Source organism: Natator depressus, chromosome 6 (genome assembly GCF_965152275.1).
Source record: "Natator depressus isolate rNatDep1 chromosome 6, rNatDep2.hap1, whole genome shotgun sequence".
Taxonomy (NCBI): domain Eukaryota; kingdom Metazoa; phylum Chordata; order Testudines; family Cheloniidae; genus Natator; species Natator depressus.
In genome coordinates, this window is record NC_134239.1 from 12,273,496 (window position 1) to 12,284,929 (window position 11,434).

General features: G+C 58.6%; 1 protein-coding gene across 2 annotated transcripts; it reads left to right on the forward strand.

Moving 5' to 3' along the window:
• Positions 1-2,065: 2,065 nt before the first annotated feature.
• On the forward strand, positions 2,066-9,348 carry CDK2AP2 (cyclin dependent kinase 2 associated protein 2). Of its 2 annotated transcripts, none has more exons than XM_074956822.1 (4): positions 2,066-2,106; positions 7,675-7,775; positions 7,861-7,993; positions 8,981-9,348. In XM_074956822.1, exons 2-4 carry the CDS (start codon positions 7,761-7,763, stop codon positions 9,046-9,048), a joined length of 216 nt encoding a protein of 71 aa, XP_074812923.1. In that variant the 5' UTR covers positions 2,066-2,106; positions 7,675-7,760; the 3' UTR covers positions 9,049-9,348. The 2 variants fall into 2 exon arrangements, with proteins under 2 accessions (XP_074812923.1, XP_074812922.1); XM_074956821.1 differs by lacking the exon at positions 2,066-2,106 and adding an exon at positions 2,133-2,490.
• Positions 9,349-11,434: the final 2,086 nt, after the last annotated feature.

Genomic DNA, 11,434 nt, shown 5'->3' on the forward strand with positions numbered 1-11,434 from the left:
TTCACCCTGAGAGCTCTGCCCGGCACGTCCCACTGAGTTAGACTCCTGCCAGCATTTTCAAAACAGTTGGGTTTATTAGTCGCCTTTTACACAGCCCAGGGAGGCCTTAGGTCAGCAAACAGAACTGAGGGTTAAAAAATCAACCATTCTGGTTGAGCCACAATTTACCAGCCAAGCCTGCCCCTGCCCATAAAGCTATCCCCCGCCTCCCCAAAGAACGTAGCCCAAACTCCATGTTCAGGCTCTGGATCTCTCTGATTTCCTTCCATCATCAGTTCCCAGGTGAGAGTCCCCAGCTTCTTTCAGAGCTCGTATGTGTTCCCTGCTGGACCCATCTGTCCTTTGTTCTCCAGGCAGGGCCACGCTGAGGCCACAGCCCCCCTGGCCGGAGCATCCTGCTGTTGAGTGTCGATGTGCGAGTCATGGAGCTTGTGTTTTCTCTCTGGCCCCCTTGACGGTCTGGGTCAGTTTCAGTCAGTACGTTAATGACTCTTTGTTCCACCGACATAGGGAGGGTGTCACCCACCCCTCTGTCTCCAAGTCTGCCCTGAGAGTAAACTTAATCCTTTCCCCCACACTGGATAGCTATGCAACATATAGGGGAAACGAGGCACACAGGGGTCATAAAACTATTACAAAATATTCCCACTTTGTCACAGGACAGGGTTGTGGTTGGAAGTACTGGTGCCCCCTATAGGCTGCAGCCATTGCTGCAGGGTGCTGGGGGAGAGCTGTACGGCCCAGCTGCCCCCTTTTTGGGCTTGCTCTGGTGAGTTCCCAGCAACCACTGGGTTTGGCTGTGTCGCAGCCATGGACAGTCTGTGCTAACGTTTGACACTGGGATCACTGGGACATCAGATTTCAAGGCCAAGCTGGTGCTCGGAGGGCCCTCTGGGGCCTGCACTCAGACAGCAGTTGCTGCACGGTGGTGCCCTTGGCTTCGTAACATTCACCTTCTAGCTGTTCTCATGTACCCTGGGTGCGACTCATGCAGTAATGCTGCCTGTCTCCAAAGAGCCTGACCCATCGCTGGGGTAGGGGGAGCTGCCCCAGGCATGCCCAACCCAGTGATGCTGCCTGAGTCTGCAGAGAGCCTGAGCCCATTGCTGTGCACGGGGGGAACTGCCTCAGGCATCACAGCCGCTGCTCCTGCCGACCCCCATGAGGACAATCACGCGGTCAGTGTTGTTTCCTGCCAGTGGCGGCGGCAGTGCCATCCTGGGAGCGTGCATCCGCTGCAGAGTCCGTTCCTGGGGTCAGGGGCTGTGGGGCAGCTAGCTCCGGGGGCGGGGGGGGGGGGAATCCATCCCGGCACTCAGTGAAAGTGCCACCCCAGCCCAACAGGGAGGCAAAGAGGAGATGCCCCCCGCCCCTAGGCCCCGAGTGCCCCCATGCAGCCAGCCAAAGCTGCCCGCCCTGCTCCCCAGCTGCGGCCGATGGGCGGCGAGGAGCCAGGCGATGGCGCCCTCCTCCTGACGGGGGCGCCCCATCCACGCCCCGGGGCCAGGCTGGTCCAGCCCCGGGCAAACGGGCTGTAGAGCAACCTCCGAGGGGCCCGGCGGTCTGATCGGAGGGACCCCGCCCCACAGCGGAGCGGGGGGACCCCAGGCCACGGCACGGGTTCGGCTCCAGCTCCAGCCGAGCGGCCCGGTGCCGGTAGCGCCGCCTCAGAGCCCGCCCTGCCCGGGGCCGAGGCTGGAACCGCCCCAGCCTCGTGGCGCGGCGGCCCGGCAGCAGGCGCCGGAGGGGCCGAGAGCCGGGCCGGGGGCAGCTGCGGGCGGGGGCACCCGGACCCGGCCTGGCGGGCCGCGCTACTGCTGCTGCCACGGGTCCGGGACCGGGGCCGACCCTCCGGGGCCGGGCTGGCCGAGGGCGCCTAGGCCGCAGCCGGGCGTCCCACTGCTCTCCATGGAGACGGGAGAAAGCGCGCGGGCGCCATTACGTATGAGGCGTACGTCACAGAGGAGGCGGAAGACGCAGGCGCCGGGGGGAAAGGCGTCATCGCGAGCAGGCGCTGAGGGGACCGAGCGGAGTGAGCCAGGCAGCAGCGGCGCGCGCCGGGCCTGGCGGGCCCAGGCCTGTGGGGACGGGCCGCGAGCAGGAGGGGTGAGCGCCAGAGCGCGCGCGCTCGAGGGGCCGGGAAGGGGCCGCGCGCCCACCCAGCGTGAGGACAGCCGAGAGCGGCGTCGGGACCCGGCGGGACGGTGAGGCTGCGGCCAATCAACCGCGAGGAGTGAGCGGGGCCGGCCAATCGGCGCGAGGAGCCTCGCCAGCCGGCCAATCAGCGGCAGCGCGCGGGGTCCTCCCGCTAGCCCGGGAACCGAGGCGCCCCGCGCCGGAGCCGCAGCCAATCAGCGCCCAGGAGTCGCGCGCCGCGTCAGGGAGGGGACTCGGGGATGTCCTACAAGCCCATCGCGCCCGCCCCCGCCAGCTCCGGAGCAGCCGGCACCAGCAGCAGCGCCAGCCCCGCCCCCGGGGCCCCGCCCGCCGGTGAGCAGGAGAGGGACCCCCCCCACCCCCGGAACAGCGCCTCCCCCGGGAGCGACCCCCCCCGGGGAACGACCCCCCCCATGCCCGAGCGACTCCCCCCGGCACCCACCCCTGCCCCCAGTGCCCCGCCCGCCGGTGAGGGAGAGAGCGACCCCCCCGCAACGGTGCCTCCACCGGGAGCGACCCCCCCCCGCCCGAGTGACTCCCTCCGGAACAGCCCCTGTCCTGGGAGCGACCCCTGGTGCCCCGCCCGCAGGCGAGCAAGACAGGGACCCCCCCACCCCCCGCAATGACTCGTCCTGGGGCAGCCCCTCCCCTGGGAGCAGCCCCCCCCCGCGGTGACTCCCCGGGAGCGACCCCCGCGCGAGTGAGTCCCCCCAGAACACTCCTCCCCCAGAAGCGATCCCTCCTTCCCCTGCCACCAGTGCCCCACCTCCCGGTGAGGGAGAGAGGGACCCCCCCCCAGGAGCGATCCCCCTCCCCGAGTGACCCACCCCGGAACAGCCTCTCCCCTGGGAGCGACCCCCACCCCCCACAGAACAGCCCCTACCCTGGAAGTGACCACCCCCCAGAGCAGCCTGGACCCCGGGAACGACCCCCACCCTCCTCGAGAAACACCCCTGCCCCTCAGAACAGCTGCTCCCCCAGGAGTGATCCCCCCTCCCCGAGTGACCCCCCCCCCGAACAGCCCCTGCCCTGGGAGCGACCCCACCCCCTGAGTCCCTCCCCCGGAACACCCCTTCCCCCGGGAGCACCCCTTCTCTCCCCCTCATGACTCTTCCACAGAACAGCCCTTCCCCTGGGAGCAACCCCCCCCCCAAGTTACTCCCCCCCAGAACAGCCCCTCTCCTGGGAGCGGAGACCTTTTCCCTCTCCCACGGGAGCCAGTGATTTCCCCCACCCACCAGTGAAAAACCAACCCCCCCCCAACCCAGAAGTCTGCTCCCCTTGTGTCTGACCTTGTTTCCCTTCACCAGTGAGAGATTAACCCCTTCAGAGAACAGCCCTCCCCTTGCCAAGGAACCCCCTTGGGACCAGCCCCCTCCCAGCCTTACCCCCCCACGAGTAACTTTATTGTAGATCTTCCTCCTTCCCCCAGGAGCCCAGCTCCCCAACTGACCCCCCCCCCCCCTTGCCATTGACAGACCCATGCACAGGACTATCCCCACCCCCACAGCCCTACCTGGCTTCCCAGCCCCTGAACCAAATCTCCAAGGGCCGAGGGCACCACCTGCTGGGGGGCCCCCCTGGCCAGAACCCCTTCACAGTAACTTTGGTCCACATCAACATCCTGATTTTCCCCCCCCTGCCAGACAGTACCATGGCTCTGTCGCCCGCAGGCCTTCCCCTGCCCTGCGCCATTGGCACAGGCTGCTTGTGGCTCACACTGTATCTTCAGTATTACACTGGTTGGGGACTTTTTCCGCTTCCCCTTGGGTAGATGCGTGGGCACTGTGCATCAGAGAAGCTAATGTGGTCGCTGGCAGGTTTGTCTCTGCTGCCTTTGAGCTTTGACACTGTATAGTCTTCTCTCACCGTGATCTGTCAGCTCAGCTCCTAGGTAACGCTTCTCATTCTGAGGCCTCAGAGCACATTATTAAGAAAGTAAAGTACAGGTGCCCCTATCTTACAAATGGGGGACTGGGAGGTGGGGGGAGTTTGCTTCTCCAGAGTCTATGGCATAGCAAGGAGTGGAACTCAAATCTGACACCCACTTCAGTGCTTTTTCCCCTGGATCAGCCTGCCATGAGAGCTATGCACCAGGCCAGGCATTTGCTTTTCAAACCACAAGATGGCCTTCCTGGAGTGCAGCTCAGAGGAAGGGGCCATCCCTTGGCAGTGAAGTGAGCTGGCCTGTCCCCACTGCTCTTCTTGGCTGTGTGGGTCATTCAGCTGATTGCTGTGTCTTCTTCCATTCAGTGACTTGGAGAGCCTGCTTGTCTGTAGCAGATGCTGCTTTGTAGCCTCTGAGCTGGAAGAGCAGTTTGTTGTTTGAGAAATAACCTCGGATTGTGAAGTCCGACTTGTTATCGTAATGCTGCCTACGGGTGACAGGGTAGTGCATGCAGCTGGGACTTGGGCGTTCCTGACTTTAGATCAGTTAACTCTGCAATCTTGTACACTCCCTCCTAAGGAATTAGGAGGCTAAATGCAGAAAAGCTGCATTTGTAGCTGGTGATAAACTCCATTAGAACTGTCAATTCTGTTCCTGGAGTGGGAAACTCATGCTGATAGGGCGCTTCTGAGGGACCTAATCACGGTATGGGAAAAAAGCAGCACCATGGTAGGTGGGATTCCAGAGGGACAGATGCTTAGTAATGCACATTGAAGGGACTAATCTGAATTCACCGTCCACTTTACTGGGCTGTAAATTAACCATCACCACTCACAGCACTGCTATGTACCACGCTGTGATTCCTCTGCTTGCTGTGCAACAACTGTGAGAATAGGCAAATGCAGCGCTGTGTTTGCCTGAGGAATGGGCTGGGGAATACTACTGAAATCCTCGGCATGCCCTTCTGTAAATCAGTGGGGCATCCTCCCTTGGAGATGATGTGCAATACTGGTCACTTCAGAATTGGAGGGGCTTCAGAGATGAGTGACAAGAAACTCTCAGCCCTGGAAGGAGGTTGGGATAGCTCAGCTTGGCAGAGAGGGGATTTGACAAAAGGATACAAAACACTGAATGGACTCCTAGAGACTGTAGAGCAGAACTGTGTATTTTCCTTGTCGTAATGCAATGAACAAGGGCATTCGATGCCATTGGAATGTGGCACATCAGGCTCACTGCTTTTAACTCCAGGAATCTATGGTAAAGGGAAATACTTTTTTACACAATTAGCTTGTTGAACTCACTGCCCTAGGATATCACCGAGGCCAAGACCTTACCTGGATACAGAAAAGGATCAGATATCTCACAGGGGATTCCTTTCATCCAGCCAGAACCAGTTCTTATTATTTAATATTCTCTCTGCCATGGGGCAGGCTCTCCCATAACTGCTGCTGCAGAGTGTCTTGCACCTTCCTTTGAAGTAGATGCTGCATATTTTAAGCATGCAAAAATCAGGAAATGTCACAGCTGGGGGGAGGAGGGGTATTGGCTTTTTCTGCCAATGTGTGAGATGTGTAAAGAAAGCTGTACTGTGGTAGTGGTTTGATCTGCTTATGTGACTCATGTTAGATATTCAGATCTTGTCTTCCATTTTTCTCCTGTAAGACTCTCTGACCCCTGGGACAGTCCATAGGCTTGTGACCTCACCAAAAAAGTGAATCCTCATTTGTGGAGCTTGGAAGGGAAGCTTAGACCGTGTCTACACGAGAAAGTCAACCTGGAAGAAGCTGGCATATGAATCAAAAGTGGATTAACTCTTCCTGATTAACTGCATGTGTGAATGCTTTTATTCCAGAACAAGAGTGCCTTGTTTTGAGTTAGTTTAATCCACTTCCCATGTGGTTTAAACTGATTTGGAGTAAGAGCATCCACACATGGAACAGCTATTCTGCAATACCACCCTGTGTAGACAAGGTCTTAGTCAGCAGGTTTAAACATCTGGACTTTGTCTCATGTCAATGTCTGGCATACAGCTGGGAGAAAAGATATTTTGTGCCAAACCATTGCATGAGGGACCCAGGAGTCTCCCACTTCTCTGGTCCAACAGGGAGTTCTCTAAGCCAGGATTGATACTGCAGGTGACTTGAGGCAAATGGAGAGATGCTTGTAGCTGAGACTTGAAGTGAGAGAGAAGTTGGTGAAGCAGATGAGGGAGGACGTGGGGGAAGCTCTGACATTGATTCTTTTGTGAGGAGCTGGTGCCAGCCAAGTGGAGGAAGCAGGGGAGGCAGGAGATAGCTGGGCTGGGTGGGTTCCCTGGCCTGTGCTATGCAGGAGGCTAGACGTGGAAGGTCTGAGTGAGACAGCAGGCCAGTGAGGGAGGCTGGAGTGGTGTTGAGAAGCCTCTGGAGAGCAGGGTGACTTGTTGGGATCTGGAGGGAAGGCAAGTGAGCTGCATGCCTGGAGATACCCATGCTGCTTTGTGCCCAGAGGAAGGCAGCTGCAGCATGCTAGAGCAGGGACTTGGGGAGGCAGCACTGGGGTGGTGGACTGAGCTGCAGACCCAAGGCTGGGGAAGGAGAGAATTAAGCGTCACGGACGATGCCCAGGTTATGGACAGTGGAGCAAGTGCAGGCTGGGAGTAGGAGGGGCAGTGTGGAGATGGGGTTGTGGGGCGGAGGCAGCTCTTGCCCAAGATAGGCTTTTGTTCCTTTGCAACACTTGGCTGCAGGAAGCTGAGCTAAACCCGTCAGCTCCTGTGGCCAAGGCCAGCAGAGGGTGTGGGGAGAGGAGCTTGTGGTGCTGCTGTGAGCTGGGGTTAATGCTCCCAGCACCTGGCAGAGCTCAGTCAGTGGCACTCTGCCCATGGCACAGCGGGCAAGTAGGATTGCACAATGAGCGGGCGAGAGCTCTGGTCTCCTCCCAGCCCTGTGCCCAGCCTCTCGGCCCCAGGAAGGTGGCGAGGGCTGAGAGTGGAACTGAGCCCTCCATGGGGCGGGAGCACCACAGGGAAGAGCCATAGTGTCACAGGCTGCATTGAGTCCAAAGGAAGGGGGATGGGCTGCGTGGTGGTGGTGCTTCTCAGGCCATGGGCCTGTACTAGTCCCTGATTGTTGTCAGAGGCAAGGCAGTCCCTGCAGAAGCCCTGGTTACCATGCTGACGGTGCCAGTGTAGGAGCCCAGCTAGACAAGCTTGTAGGGGTTGGTGGGGCGTGTCCTGTAGCTCTAGCAGTGAGGCACAGCCTGGGTGCTATTATATAGGCAGGTGGCGATAGATCGGGGGGAACTACAGGAGACATTGAAGCAAAGGGAGGAAGCAGCAGATTCTTCCCTCCGGTTTGTGGTGACAGCGAATGGCACAGGCCAGAGATCACTGAACAGCACCAGGGCTAGAGCCCTGCCCCAACCGAAGCCCAGCAGATCCAATCCACTCCCTCACCCACTCCGCACAGCAGGAGGAAGGAACACCATGTGCTGTGAGCGGGATAGTGCAGTGCCTCTAGCATCACTGCAGTCCACAGCAGGGTTGGGAGGGGCCTGTGTGCTGGATGGTGCTCGCCACAGGGCACTGGGGCAGGAACAGGGCTGCTATTTCCTGGGTGACCTCCCCTCTCCTTTCTCATCTCTTTCAGCCACGAGTGTCCCATCGCCATCTGGATCTGTCCCTGGAGCCTCTGCCCCCTTCCGGCCCCTCTTCAACGACTTTGGCCCCCCATCCATGGGCTACGTGCAGGTGAGCTGCTGCCCCCACCTCTGCTGCCTGCTCCAGCACGGCCTGGGGAGGGCTGGCTCTCTCATGCTCTCTCTGCCCCTTGCAGGCCATGAAGCCACCAGGTTCCCAGGGCTCCCAGAGCACGTACACTGACCTACTCTCAGTCATTGAGGAGATGGGCAAAGAGATTCGACCCACCTATGCAGGTAGCAAGAGTGCCATGGAGCGGCTGAAACGAGGTACGAGGCCCTGGGGGGTCAGTCTGGGTGTGACTGACTCAGTGACTGTGCACAGAGTCTGAGCCATCTGCTGAGAGCCTGAGCTACCTCGGGTGTGACTGTTGCGGCCTGAGTCTTCAGAGAGCCTGAGCCCATTGCTGGGGGAGAGAGGAGGAGCTGCCCCAGATGTGATCAGTGCAGTGAGGCTGACTGAGGCTGCAGAGAGCCTGGGCCCATTGGTGGGTCGTGCGGGGCGACGAAGCTGCCCTGGGCATGACTGACACAGCAACGCTGCCTGAGTCTGAGCCCGTTGCTGGTGCTGGGGGTTGGGAGCTGCCCTGGGTGTGACCGACGCTGCCTGAATCTGCAGTGAGCCTGAACCAATCACTGGGAGGGGGCAGGGGCTGCCCCAGGCATCTCAGTGGCAGTTCTTGCCGAACCCCATGAAGACAATTGCTCTGTTCGCGTTGTTTCCTGGCAGTGCCATTGGCAGCACCATCCTGTGAGCGTGTATCCATTGCTGTCGGGTGCAGTGGCAGATACTGGGGTGAGGGGCTGTGGGGCAGCTAGTTCCCGGATGGGAAGGAGGAGTTCATCCCTCTGCCCAGTGTAAGGTCCCCTCTATCCCTGCCCAACAGGGAGGCAAAGAGGAGAAACATCCCTCACAGGCTAAAGCTGAGAGTGCCCCCGTGCAGCCACTTAAAGCTACAGCTCCCTGCCAGTGCCTGCAGTGCCGATGGCTCAGTGCCATGTGAGTGGAGCCTGAGGAGTCGGGATCCACTCCGTCTTTCCTGGACAGGGGGGTCAGAGGGCTGGCTGATGCTACCCTTTCAGCTCTGCTTGTGGGCATTCTGCTCCTGGCTATGAGCTGGTGCCAGACCTCCTAGAGCTCCAAAAGTGCTTGGATCCCTGCAGTGGCCTAGGTGTGGCCCTGGCACTGTGTCCTGCTGGGCTGGGTTCGGAGGCCGTTCAGCAGGTCTGAGGCTCCCTTGGGTTTTCCCCTTCCAGGCATTATTCACGCCCGGGCGCTGGTGAGAGAGTGTCTGGCAGAGACAGAGCGCAATGCCCGTACGTAACAGCTGCTGCCCTGCCCCATGGACCTTCCCACCAATGAGGATCTGAGAACCTGGAGATCTGCCCTCCCACGGACCTTCCCACCTGAGACCTGGCTCTGCCATACCCCACACGGACCTTTCAGCATTCATCAGCCGAGGATCTGGAGCGGGTCCTGCTGGAGTGCAGCTGTTGCCGGCAGTCAGCGCTGGGGAAGCTGGCGCTTGGACCATGCTGCAGAGATCTCCAGGGAGAGGAGCCAGCGGCTTTTCTCGCATCTTTATAACATGTTTGTTTTTATAACTCAATAAAAGAAAGCATTGGGATTCTGACCTGCCTCTGGCCCTTGTGGTTTGTGCTGCCCCCAGTGACGAGGAAGGAGTGGGTCCCTCCCACAGCAGGTTCCTGGGGCCTCCCAGGGCCTTGGAAGCAGCAGCAGCTCACAGGAGGGAGGCTGCCTTGCACCAGGGGCAGGATGCTGTATTCCCTGGGCTAGCTGGAGAGAGCCCACAGCACCTGGAGCCTGGAACTGCATCATGCGGAGCCATGCCACCTGCTACGCTCCCCAGCTGGTGGTTGGGAGTGTGCCTGGGGCATATGGCTTAGTCGCCACGGCTGATGGGAAAGCAGCATGGTGGTGCTGGGATTGCACCTGGGCGGGGCTGTGCTGGCCCTACTCTAGTCACACCTGCCCTGCTCAACCCCCTGCGTTCCGAGTGTGTTCTGCCTGCGCAGTGGCCTGGCACTGCCTCCCCACGGTCTTAGCCAAGCATCCTACTGACTCAGCATGACCAGTCAGCTGGCAGCATGAATGGGTCCAGCATTCAAGACTGGCCTCATCCTTGGAGCCCTGCAGGGTTAGAATCCTGGATCAAGGGCATGTTCCAGTGGAGTGGAGGGGGGAACACACAGCTGTTACTGAAGGGGGTTAGGGTGGGGTGGCAGGGCCGCTACAGCTAAGAGTTAGGCTCACTCACCGGATAACAGCCGATACTTATAAGAGCTCTAGAATCCATGTTCGTACCTGGATTGGTTTGAATCTTGCTGTGCCTGTGGAAGCCTGGGGTAGGGTATTGGTCCAAATTTGGGATTGTTTGAGCAAGGTTGGGCGATGCTGGTGGCCTGTGATATTCAGGTTAGACCAGATCTGCCTGGTGGTTCCTTCCTCTAGGACTCTGATAAGGGCCTCCAAAGGTGGGAGTCATTTTGATGGAAAAATGAAATGCTTTGCACAAAGTGTATGCTTCCATGTTCAGGCCAACAGTAGTTTGAAGTGCCAGCTACCATCATCTGCTCAAAAGGGTTTCTCAGCTATTGCCTCCCCTCGTAAGAATGACCATACTGGGTCAGACCAAAGGTCCATCTAGCCCAGTGTCCTGGCTTCCAATACCAGGTGCCCCAGAGCATGACATCCCCTGTCACTATTTCCAGCTTCTGGCTAACAGGCTAGTGACACCATCCCTGCCCATCCTGGCTAATAGTCATTGATGGACCTATCCTCCATGAACTTATCTGGTTAGTTTTTGAACCCTGTTATAGTCTTGGCCTTCACGACATCCTCTGGCAAAGAGTTCCACAGGTTGACTGTGCATTGTGTGGAAAAAATGCTTCCTTTTGTTTTGTTTTTAAACCTGCTCCCTATCATTTGGTGACCCCTCATTCTTGTGTTATGAGGAGTAAATAATACTACTTTATTTACTCCATACCCCCAATAAAGAGCTGACTTTAATAATCAAAGCACTTAAAATTCCTATACAGAGGGAGATTGTCTTGAAAACTGCTGCAACACAGCAGGGACTGGAGTAGATTTTGTGAGGAAAATCTGAGATCCTTCGGTCAAGGGGTCCTGAGATCCAACCCTCCCCCAAATAGCTAATTTTGTCATTTCCAGATACCTTTTATTTGGTGCCAGGTATGGGACAGCCTGCCGTGAGCTCAGCTATTCAGTGGCACCAAGGGCCAGCTCAGAAACTGCTGAGCTACACAAGCTTGGGTCGATTTGCTTGTGGATGGTTGGCATCTCTGCCAGCAATTGCTCCTCAGCAGCTGTGTGTGAGACGTGTGCTCCTGCTCTGGTTAATGGATCAAGTGCTGTACCAGCAGCCCATGGCCTGTGCATTGCAGCCCTCTCCTGGATGCTGGGCATGATAGGACACTCCCAGCCTTTGTGCCCAGTGTCTGGGCCACAGCCAAGCTCTTGGGGTGGGAGTGTGCTTTTTGCAGAAGTTCTGGCCCCTGCCACCTACCCATCTGCCAGGCCTGTGACACCTGGTGGGGCTGGGATGGGTTGGGGGTCCTGGCTGATGCATGGAGAATGGCACCAGTGATACCAGTGCAAGAGTTGCAGCCAGCACCAATCAGTTTCTGCTGGGCTCCTGCTGAACAGTGCTAGACATGTTGGGCTGAGTC

Excerpts from the sequence above, each read along its gene's own strand:
- CDK2AP2 (XM_074956821.1), top strand. The coding sequence starts at position 2,397 with ATGTCCTACAAGCCCATCGCGCCCGCCCCCGCCAGCTCCGGAGCAGCC. Across the intron at positions 7,776-7,860 it reads CATCCATGGGCTACGTGCAG|GCCATGAAGCCACCAGGTTC; the intron begins GTGAGCTGCTGC and ends TGCCCCTTGCAG. Across the intron at positions 7,994-8,980 it reads CATGGAGCGGCTGAAACGAG|GCATTATTCACGCCCGGGCG; the intron begins GTACGAGGCCCT and ends TTCCCCTTCCAG.